The 19,462-nt window shown below is 42.6% G+C and overlaps 1 protein-coding gene across 1 annotated transcript in view; it reads right to left on the bottom strand.

The window, feature by feature from the left end:
- Nucleotides 1-19,462, bottom strand: part of ciita (class II, major histocompatibility complex, transactivator) — a 106,368-nt gene that overhangs the window by 76,119 nt on the left and 10,787 nt on the right. The window contains exon 2 of the mRNA XM_073060352.1: nt 16,567-16,878. Coding sequence (XP_072916453.1) covers nt 16,567-16,876 — 310 coding nt within the window. The 5' untranslated portion in view covers nt 16,877-16,878. The remainder of the gene's footprint in view (nt 1-16,566; nt 16,879-19,462) is intronic.

Below are 19,462 nucleotides of genomic sequence, written 5' to 3'. Positions count from 1 at the left end.
CAAATGACACAGGGTAAATAAATCGAAAAGATGAAGCTGTAAAGTTGTACGTGGCCTATCAGTGGCATCAACAGAGCTGTACGAAGAGGTATTTCTCACAGGTAGGTAGTGGTTATTTAAAAAGGGAGCTTCAAGGGTATTTGTCCATTGTATGTGCCCTATCAGTATCATCAACAGAGCTCTATGAACCAAATAAAAGTACAGAAGGGATAAGCGGGGCGGCCATTGTCGGGAGTAGGCCAGTGGTGAGAGCAGAAGCAATGGGCTTTGGCTCAAAGAAAGGCTTCAGCTCGGAAGAGGCATCGGCTCTGTGTAAAGCATCTGTTAAGGTTTCCTTTTTGGTTTACTTTTCCCCTTTCTTACTGTATCATTTAAATGTCTGTGGTCTGCGTTTCATGCCAAATGTTAGAGAACTGAGTTTCCCCAGGGAACCACATTTGCATGAAGTGCATCTGGCTGCAGCTCCTTGAAGACCGTGTTAGGGATCTGGAGCAGCGACTGGATGAGCTTCAGCTTGTACAGGAGAGTGAGGATATAATCGATCAGAGTTCCAGGGAAGTAGTCACCCCGATGTTGCAGGATGTGAGTAGCTGGGTGACTGTCAGGAGAAATGGAAATAGGCAGTTAGAGCAGAGCACCCCTGTGGCCATTCCTCTCAAAAACAAGTATACCACTTTGGATACTGTTGTGGGGGATGACCTCCCAGGGGAATGCCATGGTGACCGAGTTACAGGCACTGAGTGAGGGTCCATGGTGCAGAAGGGAAGGAGAGAGAAGAAGGGAGCGGTAATGATAGGGGACTCAATAGTGAGGGGAACAGGCAGGAGATTCCATGGATGTGAATGGGACACCCAGGTGACATGTTGCCTCCCAGGTGCCAGGGTCAGGGATGTCTCAGATCACATCCACAACATTTTGGAGAGGGAAGGGCAGCAGCCAGATGTCTTGGTACATATTGGTACCAATGATATAGGAAGGAAAAGCAAACAGGTTCTGAAAAGAGAATTTAGAGACCTAAGTAGAAAACTGAGAAGAGGACCTCCCGGGTAGTAATTTCTGGATTGCTGCCTGTGCCACATACCAGTGAGGGTAGAAACAAGATGATTTGACAGATAAATGCATGGCAGAGAAGCTGGTGCAGGGGGCAGGGCTTCAGGTTCTTGGATCATTGGGATCTCTTCTTGGGGAGGTATAACCTGTTCAAAAGTGAAGCGTTGCCCCAGAACACAAGGGGACCAAAATTCTTACGGGCAGGTTTGTTAGAGCTGTTGGGGAGGGTTTAAACTAACTTGGCGGGGGTGGGAACCGGTGTGAAGGGACTCAGGATAGGACAGATGGTAAAAAAAGTAAAGATAGCGTACAGTCAGACTGTCAGGAAGGGCAGGCAGGTAATGGGACATGGTTGCAGCCAACAGACTGAGAATCAGAAAGGATAGCAAATACGGTACTCAAGGTGTATCTAAATGCATGTAGTATAAGAAATAAGGTGGATGACCTCATTACAATATTACAGATTGCCAGGTATGATCTTGTGGCCATCACTGAATCGTGGCTGAAGGATGGTTGTAGTTGGGAGCTGAATGTCCAAGGTTACACATTAAACACGAGGAAATCTGCAGATGTTGGAAATTCAAACAACACACACAAAATGCTGGTGGAAGCAGCATTTGCCTGGCCTGCTGTGTTCCACCAGCATTTTGTGAAGGTTATACAATATATTGGAGGGATAGGAATGTAGGCAGAAGGGATGGTGTGGCTCCACTGGTAAAGAATGGCATCAAATCAGTAGAAAGATGTGACATAGGATCAAAAGATGTTGCCCTGTGTGTTGAGTTAAGAGACTGCAAGGGTAGAAGGACATTGATAGCAGTTATATACAGGCCTCCCACAGTGGCTGGGAGGTGGACCACAGGTTACAACAGGAAGCAGAACAGATGAGTCAAAAGGGCAATGTTATGGTAGTCATGGGAGATTGTATCATGCGGGTCAATTGGGAAAAGCAGGTTAGTAATGGATCTCAAGAGAGTGAATTTGTTGAATGCCTAAAAATAGCTTTTTAGAGCAGTTTGTCATTGAGCATACTAGGGGATCAGCTATACTGATTGGGTGTTATGTAATGAACCAGAGGTGATTAGGGAGCTTAAGGTAGAAGAATCCTTAGAAACCAATAATCACAATATGAATGTTTTCAACTTGAAATTTGACGGGGAGAAAGTAAAGTCTGATGGAGTAAGTGGAGTAAGGGAAATAATAGTGGTATGAGAGAGGAGTTGGCCAAAGTAAATTGGAAATGGCTGCTAGCAGGGATGTCAGCAGAGCAGCAATGGTGTGCATTTCTGGAAAAAAATGAGGAAGGTGCAGGACATGTGTATTCCAAAAATGCAGAAATACTCAAATTGTAAGATAGTACAACTGTGGCTGACAAGGGAAGTCAAAGCTATTGTAAAAACAAAAGAAAGGGCATACAACAAAGCAAAAATTAGTGGGAAGATAGAGGATTGAGAAGTTTTTAAAAACCTACAGACAGCAATTAAAAAATCATTAGAAAGGAAAAGATGAAATATAAAAGCAAGCTAGCAAATAATATCAAAGTGGATAGTAAAGGTTTTTTCAAGTATGTTAAAATAAATAGATATGAGAGTGGATATAGGACCACTAGAAAATGAGGCAGGAGAAATCATAACAGGGGCCAAGGAGATGGCTGATGAACTAAATGAGTATTTTGCATCGGTCTTCACTGTGGAAGACACTAGCAGTATGCCAGATGTTGTAGTGTGTGAAGAAAAAGAAGTGGGGGCTGTTCCTATTACAGGGGAGAAGGTGCTCAAAAAGCTGAAAGACCTAAAGGTAAATAAGTCATCTAGACCAGAGGAACTGCACCCTAGGGTGCTGAAAGAGATAGCGTTAGAGATTGTGGTGGCATTAGAAATGATCTTTCAAAAATCATTGGACTCTGGCATGGTGCCAGAGGACTGGAAAATTGCAAATGTCACTCCACTCTTTAAGAAAGGAGGAAGGCAGCAGAAAGGAAATTTTAGACCAGTTAGCCTGACCTCAACGGTTGGGAAGATGTTGGAGTCAATTGTTAAAGATGAGGTGATGGTGTACTTGGTGACACAGGACAAGATAGTACAAAGTCAGCATAGTTTCCTTCAGGGAAAAGTCTGCCAGATGAACCTGTTGGAATTCTTTGAGAAGATTACAAGTAAGATAGATAAAGAGGATGCAGTGGATGTTGTCTATTTGGACTTTCAGAAGGCCTTTGACAAGTTGCCACACATGTATCATGGTCCGGTCCGTAAAGTCTGCATTCCAGTTCACGGTCCGGTCTGTGTGCCCCGGACTCCAGGTCTTCCAGCTATCCCGTGCTTCAGGTGGGTTTAATCATAGGCACCTGATTCTCATCTTGAGGCTGGGAATATAAATGGTCCTGGGGTTGAGTGTGGGGGTTGGTTTGTCTTGTCTGTATCCCCTTGGAACAACCTGTTGGTGGAAGGCTGGAGCAGCCATTTGTGATCTCTAGGCCTGGTTGGAGGACCACTGCTTCATGGAGCCTAGTTGCCTCTAGTTGGAGCAGTCATTGGGGTATGGATTCGGCCGTTTCTGGGGCCAGCTGAGTGGCTGTCTGCCACTCTGAGCTAGATATGGATTTGGCTGTTTCTGTGACCAGCCAAGGTTGCTGGCCGCTCTGAGACTTGGAGCCACTCCGGATTGAGTTCGCTTCCTGTCGTTGCCTCTGGGGTAAGTCAGGCTGTCTTTGCTGTTACCCTGAGGCTGGACTGTTCCCTTCCCTTCTCCATCTGAATCCCTGACAGTTCCTCGGCAGTCATCCCGGCCCAGTGTCCAAGGAAGGGGCTGGCCCTGTGTCCTAGGAATGGTCTTGGCCCTGTGTTCTAAGAAGGAGTCCTGGCTCCATACACAAGGGCCTAACTGAGCCGGGCCTTGAAGAACCCGAGCCTGTGTCCAATCCTGTACCCATGTCATGTCCTCGCCTAGTTCTGGGATCTGAACCTGAGTCAAGACCCAGGTTCTGGGTCCTTGTCCAGTCTCTGGCTCGGAGTTCAAGCCCAGGCTCCTAGTTTCCAGTTCCTTGTCCTGGTCCTGCTTTCCTAGCCAAAGTCCCAGCTCCTAGTCTGTGTCCTGTCCCTTCCCTAACTCTAGTCCAGTCTAGTTCCCAGTACTTCAGTGTCTGTGTCTTGTATTTGGGTTGTTCCTAATGCCCCCCCCCCACCCCCGATATGACAACATGAGGTTGCTTACCAAGTTAAGAGCCCATGGTATTACAGGAAAATTACTAACATGGTTAGAGCATTGACTGACTGGTAGGAGGTAGCAAGTGGGAATAAAAGGATCCTTTTCTGGTTGGCTGCCAGTGACTAGTGGTGTTTCACAGGTGTCAGTGTTGGGACTGCTTATTTTTATGTTGTATATAAATGATTAAGATGATAGAATAAGATTAAGATTAAGATGATGGTGGCTTTGTTGCTAAATTTGCAGATGATATGAAGATTGGTGGAGGAGCAGGTAGTGTTGAGGGAACAGGTAGGATGCATAAGGACTTAGACAGATTAGGAGAATGGGCAAGAGAGTGGCAAATGAAATACAATGTTGGAAAATACATGGCCGTGCACTTTGGTAGTAGAAATAAATATGCAGACTATTTTCTAAACAAGGAGAAAAAATCCAGGAACCTGAGATGAAAAGAGACTTGAGAATCCTTGTGTAGAACACCCTGAAGGTTAACTTGCAGATTGAGTCGGTGGTGAGGAAGGCAAATGCCATGTTAGCACATTTCAAGAGGTCTAGGATACAAGAACAAGGATGTGATGCTGTGACTTTATAAGGCATTGGTGAGGCCTCGCCTTGAGTATTGTGAACAGTTTTGGGCCCTTCATCTTAGAAAAAATATGCTGGCATTGGAAAGGGTCCACAGGAGGTTCACAAGGATGATTCCAGAAATGAAAGGGTTATCATATGAGGAAAGTTTGATGGCTCTGGGTCTGTACTCGCTGGAATTCAGAAGGATGAGGGAGGATCTCATTGAAACCTTTTGAATGTTGAAAGCCTAAACAGTAGATGCGAAAAGGATGTATGTAATCTGAGGGAGAGTCAAGGACAAGAAGGTGTAGACTATGTTCTCAATGAGAAGAAAATTCAAAAAGTCTCACAGCCCAGGGGAGGAAGCCATTACCCAGCCTAACGGTCCTATTCTTATACCATGGTACTTTCTGCCTGACACCAGGAGGTCCAAGAGATCGTGGGACAGATGAGAGGGGTCCTGAACAAGGTTGAGGGCTCTGTGATTTCAGTGCTTCCAGTATATGTCCTGGATTGGGGTGAGAGACACTCTGATGATTCAGCAGTCCATGCAATCCGCTGTGGGGTCTTGCAGTCATATACTTTACAAGTCCCATACCATACGGTGATACAGTTGGTCAGGACATTTTCAACAACTATCTGTGTTAAAAGCCAACACAACCTAAGGATGTGCTGGGGAAGTCCACAAGTGTCATCACACAGTCCAACAACAACATAGCATGCTCGCAATGCTCAGCAGAACCACTCGAAACAATAGTGAGACAAGCCCCATGCCTATTACCTGATGATGGTAATAGACTTATTGGCTTGGCAGCAAATGTTCAACTCATTTCCAAAACCACCTGCAGAAATTCACCCAGCAGGTGAGCAGATTCACATAGGTGGTACGCTAGTCTCAAATCACGGAACTCAAGCAGCCTAGGTTAAGTGCAGACTTCTGATACATTTCGTCCCACATCCCAGATTGGTAGAATAAATGGTAACCATTAATTGCCCCTAGTGTGTGTGGAATCTGGGGGAGCTGATGGGAATGTGGAGAAAATAAAAATAAGGATTAAGGCATGATCAGTGTAAATTAATTTTTGATAATCAGCTTGGACTTAGTAGTCCAGAGGGCCCATTTCAAAGTAAATTTATTATCAAAGTACATATACAGTATGTCACCATATATATCCCTGAGATTCATTTTCTTGCAGGCATACTCGATAAATCCAATAACTACAATAGAATCAATGAAAGACTGCACCAACTTGGGCACAACAAACTGTGCAAATACAAAAAGAAAGAAATAATAACAATTAAAAAAGAAATAAATATCGATGGCATGAGATGAAGGGTCCTTGAAAGTGAGTCCATAGGTTGTGGGAACATTTAAACGATAGGGCTAGTGAAATTGAGTGAAGATACCCACTTTGGATCAAGAGCCTAATGGTTGAGGGGTTATAGCTTTTTCCTCAGCCCAGTAGTGTGAATCATGAGGCTCTTATACCTCTTTGCTGAGAGCATGTCCTGGGTAGTGGGGGTCACTAATGATGGATGCTGCTTTCCTGCGACCTATTTCATGTGGATCTGCTTAATTGTGGGGAGGGCTTTACCAGTGATGGACTGGGCTGTATCCACTACTCTTTGTATGAATCTCTGTCAAGGGCGTTGGTGTTTCCCTCCCAGGCTGTGATGTTGTGATGAGTCCGTGGGAAGCAATCGACATTATTGATATCAGAGAGGGGATTTCCAGATTTACACTTATTAAAGTTGTTGGGTTGTTGTTTCCTTAGTAGAAAAAGGAAGGAATAAAAAAAATGGTGAGAAAAATAATGCCAATCCATTGGAGGAGATTGCGTTCGGGGTGACTGAACCAGGTACAAGGAAAGTCGGCTATCATCTCTGGGTCTGAGGGAGACTCCTCCCATTGCATTTGTCTACATTATTAAGTGTGAGTGATGGAAAGTTCATTCAAAGTTCAAAGTAAATTTATTATTAAAGTACATATATATTACCATATACAACCTTGAGATTCATTTTCTTTCAGGTATTCACAGGAAAACAAAGAAGTGCAATAGAATTTATGAAAACCTATGAATAACAAAGACTAACAAACAACCAATGTGCAAAAGAAGACATGTTGTGCAAATAATGAAATGAGTAAATAATACTGAGAATGTGAGTTGTAGTATTCTTGTCAATCCAGGCTTGAGGTGAGTGAAGTTATTCGCTCCTGATGGTTGTAGGGTAATAACAGTTTCTGAACCTGGTGGTGTGGGTCCCAAGGCTCCTGTACCTCCATCCCAATGGTGGTAGCGAGAAGACAGCATGGCTTGGACGATGATGAAGGCTGCTGTCTTGTAGCAGTGCTGCTTGTAGATGTGCTCATTGATGGAGAGGGCTTGTCTATGATGGACTGCGCTGTATCCATCACATTTGTAGATTTTTCCGTTCCAGACCATTGCTGTTTCTATACCAGGCCATGATGCAACCAGTCAGGATACTTCATTGTACATCTATATAAGTTTATCAAAGATTTTGGTGACATGCCATATCTATGCAAACACCTAAGAAACTAGAGGCGCAATCATGTCTTCTTTGTACTGTCACTTACATGGTGGTCCCAGGGCCAATCCTCTGATACGATAATGCCAATCAATTTAATGTTACTAACCCTCTCCACCTCCAGTCTCCTAATGAATACTTGCTCATGGGCCATCGGCTTCTTTCTCCTGCATTTCAGCGGCTGTTCAACTTTCTTGTGAGCTTTCCAAGTGGAGCTTACCCAACACTGGCTTTTATATCCCATGATACTCTTTTGAAGTTTATCATTGCAAGATACAAAGGAGCTGATTTGCATTAACGAATGGCAGGGAGGGAACGATCAGGCAAAGTGTTTTGATGGTATTAATTGAGTGAATTATGTCCGTCTCCCTTCTTGCTGTGGAAGGGGTGACACCGCTTCCTCCCCTTGTTCGTGAGAAAGAGAGCCTGTGGCATGTCGAAGTGCTGGGCTATGGACTGCAGTTCTTGCTGGACCTAGATCATGGTCTCCTTGGGGGCTTTGCTATTGCTTGCCTGGTTGTGCGGTGAGGGTGCGGTTTGCTGCTTCCTTCTGGAAGGGGAGGGTTGATGCTTTTGCTGCTGCTTGTGTGCGGGAGGGGAGAGGATGGCTTTGGGGTTCTAACATTTTTCTGACATTGATTCTTTGTGGGTTTCTTCTGTTTTGAGGATGTCTACAAAGAGTAAGAATTTCAGGTTGTAAACTGTATACATTCTCTGATGTTAAATTGAACCATTGGAAATACCGGTCAAATCATCTCCACAGGCTGGTCTTACTGTTGTCTCATTAAATTAAAAACAGGTTACTTTTCAGCCTGCTGGCTCCCCCTAATGAGTTCAAATTGTATTCGAAAAATGAGAGTCACAAAATGGTTACCGAATTCCTAAATTCAGGTCAAGTTGCAAGTGCTGAAACATGGGGAAGTCGCAGAGTATTTAATCAGTACAGCAGCAGGTGGTAGTTAAGGAGAATCTAACAGTGGTGGAGAACCAGCTTGCATTTGCAAGAGGCAAGAGCTCTAACAGCCAAAATTGTGTGGTGTTTGCAGAGAAAAGGAATACGAAAATGAAAGGAAAAGTGAACTAAAACCAGAAAATAAATAAAGGCCTGGTAACAAATGAAATAAAAATTCTGTTGAAAATGTAAAAAAAAATAAACTCCAGAATCAGAATCAAATTTTATATTAATGGCATATATCACAACAACAACCTGAGTAAGGCCAAGGAATTGATTGTGGACTTCAGGAAGGGAAAGATGAGGGAACACACACCAGTCCTTATCGAGGGATCAACAGTGGAAAGGGTGAGCAGTTTCAAGTTCCTGAGTATCAGTACCTCTGAGGATTTGTCCTACACCCAACATATTGATGCGATTACAAACAAGACAGAACAATGGCTATACTTCATTGGGAGTTAGGAGAGATTTGGTATTTCACCAAAGCCTCTCAGAAAATTCTGCGGGGAGTACTCTGAAGGATTGCATCACTCCTGCACAGGATCAGAAAGAGCTGCAGAAAATTGTAAATTCAGCCAACTCCAACATGGGCACAAGCTTCCCCATCGAAGGAACAATGCCTCAAAAAGACGGCATCCATCATTAAGGAGCCCCATCATCCCTCTTTTCATTGCTACTATCAGGGAAGAGGTACAAGAGCCTGAAGACACACCCTCAACATTTCAGGAGCAACTTCTTCCCCATGCCATCAAATTTCTCAATGCACAATAAACCCATAAACACTACCTCATGACTTTTTCCTCTCTTTTTGTACTACGCACGCACGCACGCACGCACACACACACACACACACACTTCTTATTCCAATTTATATTTACCATGTATTGGAATGTTCATCTGCCACAAAGCAACAAATTTCACAACATATGCCAGTGATATTAAAACCGATTCTGAAATGTGTTGTTTTGTGGCAGCAGTACAGTGCAATACATGAAAAACTATAAATTACAATAATATATGTAGTTCAAAAAAGAGAAAAGAAATAATGAAGTGGGATTCATGGGTTGTTTCACTGTCCATTCAGAAATCTAATGACAGAGGGCAAGAAGCTGTTTCTAAAACCTGCAAAGGGTATCAAACCCACACAACTTGTCTACATTGTATTTGGAAAATTAAGTTACCATGAGTGATCTGGTTCCCTTAAAAATCAATAATGATGACTTTATAAATGAAGATAAGTAAATAGAGGGCATGTTGCATATCTACCTGTGTCAATATTTACAGTAAAGGAAAAAAGTAACATGAAAGAAATCCTGCAGAACTAAATCAGGGACAAGAATCCTTACAAAGTTAATAAAGTAAAATAAAAATTATGAAGAAAATAATGGTACTGATGATTGTAAAACACCCAGAATCTGATATTTTCACCTGAGGGCTTTAGTGGAAGTGAACATTGCAAAAGTCTTGACTATATTTTCTGAAGAAATGTTTCTTAAGACTGAAAAACTACTGTGACATTGTGACACAAGAAGTAGTAATCTAGATCGGTATAGGCATCATCTGCTGTTGAGAAATTATTGGAGCCTGGAATTAAGAATCAATTGTCTGTGCACTCTGAGAGTAATCAATTAATCTGGAAGAACTGGCATTAATTAAAGAACATAACACACGAAGTTCAAGATCAAAGTTCAAAGCAATTATCAAAGTACTGGGTATATATATCCAACCTCAAGATTTATTTCCTTGTGAGTAATCACAGTAAAAGTTACACAATAGAATCAATGGAAAATCACATCCAACAGGACAGATATCCAAAGCGCCAAGAAAAAAACAACAAACTGTGCAAAAGCAAAAAGAAAAAAATAATAGTAATAACAGTAAATATGTAAGCAATAAATATCGAGAACATGAGGTGCAGTATCCTAGAACGTGAGTCCATAGCTTGTGGGAACAGTTTAGTCCTGGGGCAAATGAAGTTATCAGCTCTGATGATTGCAGGGTAATAACTGTTTGTGAAACTGGTGAAGGTTTTAAAGCTGGTGAAGGTATGTTCTTCTTGATGGCAGCAGCAAGAAGAGAGCGTGACCTGGAAGCTGGGAGGTCCCTAATGATGGATACTGCCCTCTTGTGACAGTGTCCAGTGGTGGGGAGGGCTTTACCCATGACGGACTGGGCTGTATCCATTACTTTTTGCAGGCTTTTCTGTACAAGGGCATTAGTGTTTCCGTTCCAAGCCGTGTTGCAGCCAGTCGATATACTCTCCACAACATCTATAGAAGTTTGTATAAGTTTTAGATGGTGTGACAAATCTTTGCAAACTTCTAAGCGAGTAGAGGTTCTGCTGTGCTTTCTTCATCATGGCACTTACGTGCTGGACCCAGGACAGATCCTCTTAACGCAGAGAAATTTAAAGTTGCTGGCCCTCTCCACCTCTGATCCTCCAATGACGATTGGTTCATGGACCTTTGGTTTCCCCTTTCTAGAAACTATAAAGGAATTGACCAAACAGGCCCCTTAACTCCTTTGTCAACTTACAAACTTGAATATGCCTCCGCCATTCTTTGGGACAGAAAAGTTCAACCATTGGCAACTGTCTGAAAGAAGAAATTCCACCTGAGCACCATTCTCCCTGCTTGATCCCTTACTCTGAATTGATACCAATTAGAATCATAGAGTTACCGGCATGAAAACAGGTCGCTTAGTGCAATTCATACAAACCATCTATGTACTATTCTCTTTTAAATCTTTCACCTCTCCCCTTAAACCAATGCCCTCCACATTTTAATTCCCCTTTCCTGGGAAAAAAACCATGCATGTTCTGCCTATCCATATTCCTTATGATTTTATGCATCTCTATAATATCACCCCTCAATCTCCGATGTTCCAAGGAATATAGTCCTAGCCTGTTCAACCTCTTTCTAAAACTCAGCCCCTTGTCCTAGCAGCATTTGCTTATTTTTTGGGGGGATTCTTTTAAAAGGTTCAAAGTATATTTATTAGTGAAGTATCAAATCAAGTCAAGTCACTTTTATTGTCATTTCAACCATAACTGCTGGTACAGTGCACAGTAAAAATGAAACAACGTTCCTCTAGGACCATGGTGCCACATGAAACAACACAAAACTACACTAGACTACGTGAGACAATACAAAACTACATTAGAGCAAACACGAGGAAATCTGCAGATGCTGGAAATTCAAACAACAACACACACAAAATGCTGGTGGATTTTGTGGCCAGGCAGCTTCAATAGGAGAAGCACTGTCGTCGTTTTGAGCCGAGACCCTTCATCAGGACTAACTGAAAGGAAAGATAGTAAGAGATTTGAAAGTAGGAGGGGGAGGGGAAAATGCGAAATGATAGGAGAAGACTGGAGGGGGTGGGGTGAAGCTGAGAGCCGGAAAGGTGATTGGCAAAAGGGATACAGAGTTGGAGAAGAGAAAGGATCATGGGACGGGAGGTCTAAGGAGAAAGAAAGGGGGAGGGGAGCACCAGAGGGAGCTGGAGAACAGGCAACATGATCCTTTCCCTTCTCCAGCTCTGCATCCCTTCTGCCAATTACCCCTCCTGCCCTCAGCCCCACCCCATGCCCTCCGGTCCTCTCCCACCACCTCACACCTTCCCCTCCCCCCAAATCTCCCACTATCCTTCCCCCCAGCCAGTCCCGATGAAGGGCCTCAGCCCAAAACGTCGACAGCACCTCTCCCCGTAGATGCTGCCTGACCTTGTGTGTGTTGCTTGAATTTCCGCATCTGCAGATTTCCTCGTGTTTGCCAAGTAAATTCTATCGAGTTTTCCCTTTATCACACTATGATCTATTTACTTTGCATGTTGATATTCCAGATACTTATATATTTCATATTCATCCATCAGTTCTATTGTATCCTGCAGCTCTGTTTCATATTTTCTAGCTCTATTGCACCTTTAAGTTTAATTATGTCCAATTATCAAGGCTAAAGTTCATACTTATATCTTTAGAAAATCGTTCTGCTATTTGAATTAATTGTTCAGCTTTACTGATGAAGGAGAATGTAATTTCAAATCATCCATGTATAGAAGGTGTGTCAAAGTATAATTAATTTGGTTGTTGAAGTAATTCTACTTTCATCAGCACTTTGGGAAGTGGCATCTTCATTATTTTCCTGTAGAGTATTGTTGTGGTCTTTAGGTTGATTTTTTTCTAGCTCTTGTGCTACTGCAAGTTTTATTTGATTTCTAAATGGATATTGAACCCATGAACAATGCTTTACTACTTTCTATTTCCTGTTTTTTGGAACTGCACTACTTATTTTAACTTAACTATTTAATAGGCATATGTATGTAATTCATTTTTTTTCCCTAAATTTATTTATCATGTATTTCATTGTAGTGCTGCCATAAAGCTAACAAATTACACGACATCTGCTGGAGATATTCAAACTGATTCTGATTTGGTTTAACATGTCTACAGGGATTATATATATTTTTTACTATCATTCCAAGTTGATCTGCTATTCGTTGTGCATTTACTTGCACGAAGGGATATTGTGCTATAAAGTTTCTCCCTGTTTGCTCTCATGTCAGCCTCTAATTCTGTTACTCGATAATATTCACACATTATGAATGTGTTTACTTCTAATGACCATTTCATGTGTTATTATTATTATTTCTCTTTTTTATATTTGCATAGTTTGTTATCTTTTGCACGTTGGTTGTCCATCTTTGTTGTGTAGAGTTTTGCATTAATCCCATTGTGTTCTTTGGATTTACGTGATGCCTGCAAGAAAATGGATCTCAGAGTAGTATATGGTGACATTTATGTATTTTGATAATAAAAACTACATTAGACTTCAGACCTATGCAAGACTACATAAAGTGCACAAGACAGTACAATAATTAATAAACAAGACAATAGACACAGTAAAGGACAAATTACAATATAATAATAAATGATGTAAATGTAAACAATGTTTTAGCAGGAATTGAGAAAGAAATGAGCAAAAATTGCAAAGGGAGTGGTGTGGTGTTCAATTGAATGTGTGTGTGTGTGTGTGTGTGTGTGTGTGTGTGTGATTGTGTGTGTGTGTGTGTGTGTGTGTGTGTGTGTGTGTGTGTGTGTGTGTGTGTGTGTGTAAGTTGGTGTCAGACTAGACTCTGGCAATGGAGGAATCTAATGGCCTGGGGGAAGAAATTGTTACATAGTCTGGACGTGAGAGCCCGAATGCTTCGGAGCCTTTTCCCAGATGGCAGGAGGGGAAAGAGTTTGTATGAGGGGTGTGTGAGGTCCTTCATAATGCTGTTTGCTTTGTGGATGCAGCGTGTAGCGTAAATGTCTGTAATGGCGGGAAGAGAGACCCCGATGATTCCTTCAGCTGACCTCACCTGCAGGGTCTTACAATCCGAGACGATGCAACTTCCAAACCAGGCAAAGATGCAGCTGCTCAGGATGCTCTTAATACATGTAGAATGTAGAATGTGATGAGGATGGGGGGGGGGGGGGTGGGAGATGGACTTTCCTCAGCCTTTGCAGAAAGTAGAGACGCTGCTGGGCTTTCTTTGCTATGGAGCTGGTGTTGAGGGACCAGGTGAGAAATTTGGTGCTCTTAATGATCTCTACGGAGGAGCCATCGATGTTCAGCGGAGAGTGGTCGCTCCGTGCTCTCCTGAAGTCAACAACCATCTCCTGTACTGCATGCAACCTTGAGACTCGTCTTCTTGCAGGCAACCATAAAACAAAGAACACAATAGACCCCTTCAAAAACCCTACACAACAAAGACCATCATGCACCCAATGTGCGAAACAAAACAAATTGTGTAACAATAAGAAAAAGCAACCAAATAACATGCAGAACATGAACTGCAGAGTTTCTGAAAGTGAGTTGACCGCCATGAAGACAGTTCAGCACCGAGGTGAATAAACCTCACAGCTGAGTGAGCTGAACTCTGGCTCATCCTTCACCCTCAGCCTTGCCACCTCTCGGCGCTTAAATTGGCCAAACATTGGTTCATTTTCACTCTCAGGCCCAGTCCCAAGTCCACCCCGGCAAGTGCCGCAGAGGCCATACCTTCATTCTCAAAGGTTCTGTCCTCTGATTCCCTCAGGATACGGCAAAATGTCAGGTCATACAGAAGGTTCAGGCACAACTCCCAAAGTGAAGTACAGGCTTTAGACTGCAGTGATCATAGTCCAGAAAAAAGCATATTTAATGGAATAGTTAGTAGTTTTGTTCTATGCCTGCAAAGTGTCACCGTGTCTCACCAGTGCCATCTTTAACATCTTTGCAGTTTAATAATGACATTATCATAACAGGGCAACCAAAACTCTTTGAAATATACTTCTAGATAGTCCCACCAGGATCTCAGCATCTACCCCGCAATTCTCCAGCAGATCTTTCATGATAAGGTCACTGCTCATTCTTTCAAAACTCCAATGGGTTTCACAAGATATGTCACCTCTGACAACTAATCACTTCTTTTTTGCAGAGGTGACTAAGGGGAAATACCTACAGATGGTATTTATATAAATTTCCAGAGGTTCTTCATAATTTCTCACACTGTAGATTTTAGCTTCTTGGGTTTGACGGTAATGTATTAATCCTCACCACATCCCTGTCCTCGCCATCAATAGTAACAGGCTAAAGTCCCTCACCACCTCCTTTGTCTTACTTAAGTTGAGCTGCAGATGATTCAGCTTGCACCATTTGACAAAATTCTCCACCAGGGCCCTGTATTTATCCCCCACTCCCTTTATAAACCCAAGTATTCTCTGAGTCATAAGACAATTTCTGCAGATGACATGACTCAGTGTTGTATCTACACTTCAAGGTATACAGGGTAAACAGGAAGGGAGCCAATACAGTCCCCCGTATTAATCGAGAAAGGAAACTGGCTGAACAGAGTTGGGATAAAAGGCAAGTAATCAAATTGACAAAGTGAATCCCACATGAGTCAACTTTGAGATCATAGCTATTCGTTGAACTTATAAACAAATGAGATGACAGACATAAGCTATGTCTCCAATGACATAAAGATGGGCAACATTCTAGTTGGTTTGAATGGCATCATTAAGTTTTGAATATATTAAGTAACTGGGCAAAAGTGCAGAAATACATTTCAACATGGGTGAATGTTACCTATGAAGGACCGGACAGAGTACATTCTGAACAGTGAGAAGTTAGAAGCATTGGAGGCTCAACCAAGAACTATTGTATTGCCTCAGAATGGTACAGCAAAAAAGCAAAGAGGCGAATGAATGACACTGATCTCTTGAGAACTGGTGCACGGGGGATAGGAATTACACACAATTCTGAAAACATGGATCGGACTGTCAGCAATTGCGGTCACCACATTTTAGGAAGAGTCAACAGTCCTTAGGGAAAATGTCATGTAAGTACATCAGAATGATAATTAGGCTTCAAGGGTTAAGAGGTGATTTGATAAGTGATGAAATCAATAGAGAAAAGTCCTTTCCATTCACTGCAGAATCAAGGACCTGGGCCTGCGTCATCAATGCTGTTCTTTTCTGCCCGGAAGATTGGAGACAGTTTCAGACGCTGTTTATACAAGGGTGGAAAAAAATTGTAACTCTTATCTGCAATTAGCAATTTTTATTCTGCAACTAACCAAACTTATAAGAGGATGTTGTACAAAATTCAGTTACGGAGTTCAGCCATAACCGCACTGAATGGAAATAAATGACCTTCTCCTATTCCCATGTTCACATTCTCAACGTGAATGCTCTGGTATCCATGATTAATTGAGTAAGTCCCCGAAGCATGAACTCCCCCTCTCTAGCGGCATGTCCTCCAAAATTGGGCTGTCATGGGCAGATGAAAAGAGGAGATAACATTTCCATCCACCGCATGGGCTCCATGAGATATTTAAGTTAATGTAGCAAGAGCTAGGAAAAACATAATCAATCCGCCAGACATCATCACGTATTTTAAATGTTATCAACTTTTTACCTTTTAACAAGTGCTCCTGAAATGAATGTTGTAACTTTACACTGGATGTTGTTCAGACAAGTGGCATATTAGTGTAACGTGGCTGCACACCCATTTACGATTCCCCATCATAAAAGTACTTAAGTGTAGCTAGCCCGTATTGCAAACTGAACCACATCGCCTTCTTATCTTATTTTTAGCCTGATTTTGGTCAGCTTATCAGCCATGCTGGATTTGGTGGAGCAGACTCAATGGGCTGAATGGCCTAATTCTGCTCCTGTGTCATATCATTGAGAAGGGAATTTTAAAAAAAATGAAGTCACTTACTGCCAGTTTGTCCACTTGACAATGTTTGATCCTTGCCACTGGAAACTTGTTGAAGCTTTGCACAAATCCATGGAAAGTAAGCACAAAGAATGGAGAGGAATGCTTGACAGTAATTTTCATCCTTGCCCAGAGCAGATACCAAAATGGTCCGTGACAAGTCCTCAGGTTCACATTGATTGTAATGTCTGTAGTCATCCTTTGTTAAAAGGCCCCTTTCCAACAAGTCAATCAGCAGGTTTTGAAATTTCAAAGGAGGTGCATTTGACAGAATGTTAATTAAGCCAAGCAGGAATTTTTTGGAGTGGATCATACCTAGAAAGATTGAACATAGAGATAATTAATGAGTATAATGTGAAAAATATTCTCAATAATCAGTGGAATATTGTCAAGTTGCCGGAGTCAGTTCTCTTGTAAAATGTTACAGGAAGTGTAAACAGGACTGCCTAGAAATGCATGAATCAAATAAAGAAATATTTAAGTTGTTTAACAGGAATAACAAAGACATAATGCTTCTATCATCAGTTATAACACTGCAGTTGATCAGGAGAATGCATTGACATAGGTGAACAAACTATCATCAGATGTTTAAGGAAAAGGTGTTGGTCCTACTTCAGAGATAAGAGTGTTGTGAGTCCTGATGCAGGGCCTCAGCCTCGTCCCTTTGCCTCTGTAGATGCAGTCTGACTCATTGAGTTCTGTGGTGAACTACATATACCTGTCTGGACACGCCCCCCGCTGACTGCTCCTGTGGCTCCTCCCACAGACCCCGGTATAAAGGTGATGGAGGTCTGAGCCCGGCCTCTCAGTCTCCAGGATGTAGTATGGTGGTCACTCACTGCTTGTTCCTTCTTCCAGTCAATAAAAGCCGATACCTCGTTTTTACGTCTCAGAGTGAGTTATTGATGGTGCATCAAGTTCCACCAGCAGTTGTGATTTCAAGCCTCACGCTTCTGATTGGGTATTGACTGGGTATGCTATCTTGGGCCCCATCTTTAAAATGTATTATTACTCATGTACAGTATAAATGACACAAGCCACCTTGAAATTAAAAAGTAACCAGGACAATTAGGTGGCCATTTCAACCTGATTCCTTCACAGCTAAGCATAACGTGTAGGTAGCTGGTGGAGAATGGCAGGTGAAGGGAGACTGAGTGGATAACCACACATTTCCTTGTTGAACCAATGACACATGTAGTCTCACAGGGAGGGAACAAACGTCAAATCTTCTTCAAGTGGACTTGTAATTATTTCTTCCACAAATCTTGTTTCTGGTTAAAGCAGATACAATCATCAAATGAAGTCCAGTGTCACGATACTTTCATGATACAGATCATAGACAAGATGGCGATTCTTTGTGTGCAGCTCCGGTGGGAATCATCAAGTATTCCCACTTAGGACTACTACAGCTGACATCCACAGTGACAGCCATGGGAACTACAGTAAGCAGCATAGTTTTAAGCCTTAAACAAAATCTATCAATCCACAAAATCAGCAAACTCAGGACATGAGTACAGTTCCCCTTCAAGAAATAGGAAGTGGGGAAGGCGCACAGTGTTACAGGTGTGATTGAAACGCAAAGGTCTTAGACTCCCAACTCCGACTATCCTGCGGGTGAATGTAGGGTCTCTGGAAAATAAAACTGGAGACCTCAGAGCAAGATTGCAGTACCAGAGGGACAGAAGGGACAGAAACGTGGCTCGTCCCCACCATTTTGGAAACAGCGTTGCAACCTGAGGGCTTCACCTTCCACCAAAAGGACAGGGCGCCCGAGTCTTTTAAAGGTACAGGAGGGGCTGTATGCTATGTGATTAACTCATCATGATTCACAGACTGTCTCAATCCTGCTCACCTGACCTGGAGCATCTAGTGGTTTAGTGTCATCCATTTAACTTGGCGAGGGAGTTTTCCCACAGTCATCCTGGTAGTGATGTACAGTTGATCAATGTCAGGACCTGAGCACTGTGATGAGCAGTCACAAGATAGCCCACCCTGATGCCTTCCCTATCATCACAGGGGATTGCAATCAGGCCAGCTTAAAGAAGTCACTGAACAACTACCAGCAACGTATCACCATGACACGTGAAACCAGGGGAGCCAACACACTTGACCACTGTTATACGTACCACCATCAGAAACGCTTACTGTGCCATCTCATGCCCACACTTCGGAAAGTCGCATCACCTGGCTCTACTTTGACTCCCCATGTATCAGCAAAGACTAAAGACCGGAGCACCAGTGGTGAGGATCAAAAATAGGGCCAAGGGAGGTGGAAGAGCGCTTACAGGACTGCTTTGAGTCGGTGGACTGGACAACATTCAGGGATTCATCTTTGAGTATGAATGAATATGCCACAGTTGTCACTGACTTCATCAAGACCTGCATGACTGAGTGTGTGCCTTCGAGAAAATACTGGACATGCCCAAACTGAAAGCCATAGATGAAGCAGGAGATTCATAGTCTGCTGATGGCTAGAACTATACAAGAAGCCCATGTATAACCTATGGAAGGCTATTTTAGGAGCGATAAAGAAATTCCAATTGAAGTTAAGCGACACAATCAGATGCACCCCAGTGGGATTTGTGGGCCATTACTTCCTACAAAGTGAAGCATAACAATCGGAATGGCAGTGATGCTTCACTCCCAGATGAGCTGAATTCTTTTCCTCTAGTTTTATTTCAATGGCTTCCCATACTAATAGTCTCAAAAGCCAGTGGCTTTTGAAATGAAATTAGAGGAAAAGAATTTTAACAAAGATGAAGGTCTCACTCTAAGTATTCCAGCACTGGAGTCTGATTGTAAACCAGGTGGGAGAACAGAAACCTGAATGGACGAGGTCTAACCAATCAAGAGGGACGAACTATGAAGGTATAAATACCACCAGTCTAGACATGCCCAG

This window comes from Hemitrygon akajei, chromosome 11 (assembly GCF_048418815.1).
Source record: "Hemitrygon akajei chromosome 11, sHemAka1.3, whole genome shotgun sequence".
NCBI classification, from domain to species: Eukaryota; Metazoa; Chordata; class Chondrichthyes; order Myliobatiformes; family Dasyatidae; genus Hemitrygon; species Hemitrygon akajei.
Note: the sequence above shows the minus strand (reverse complement) of the source record. Positions and strands in the feature narration are given on the sequence as shown.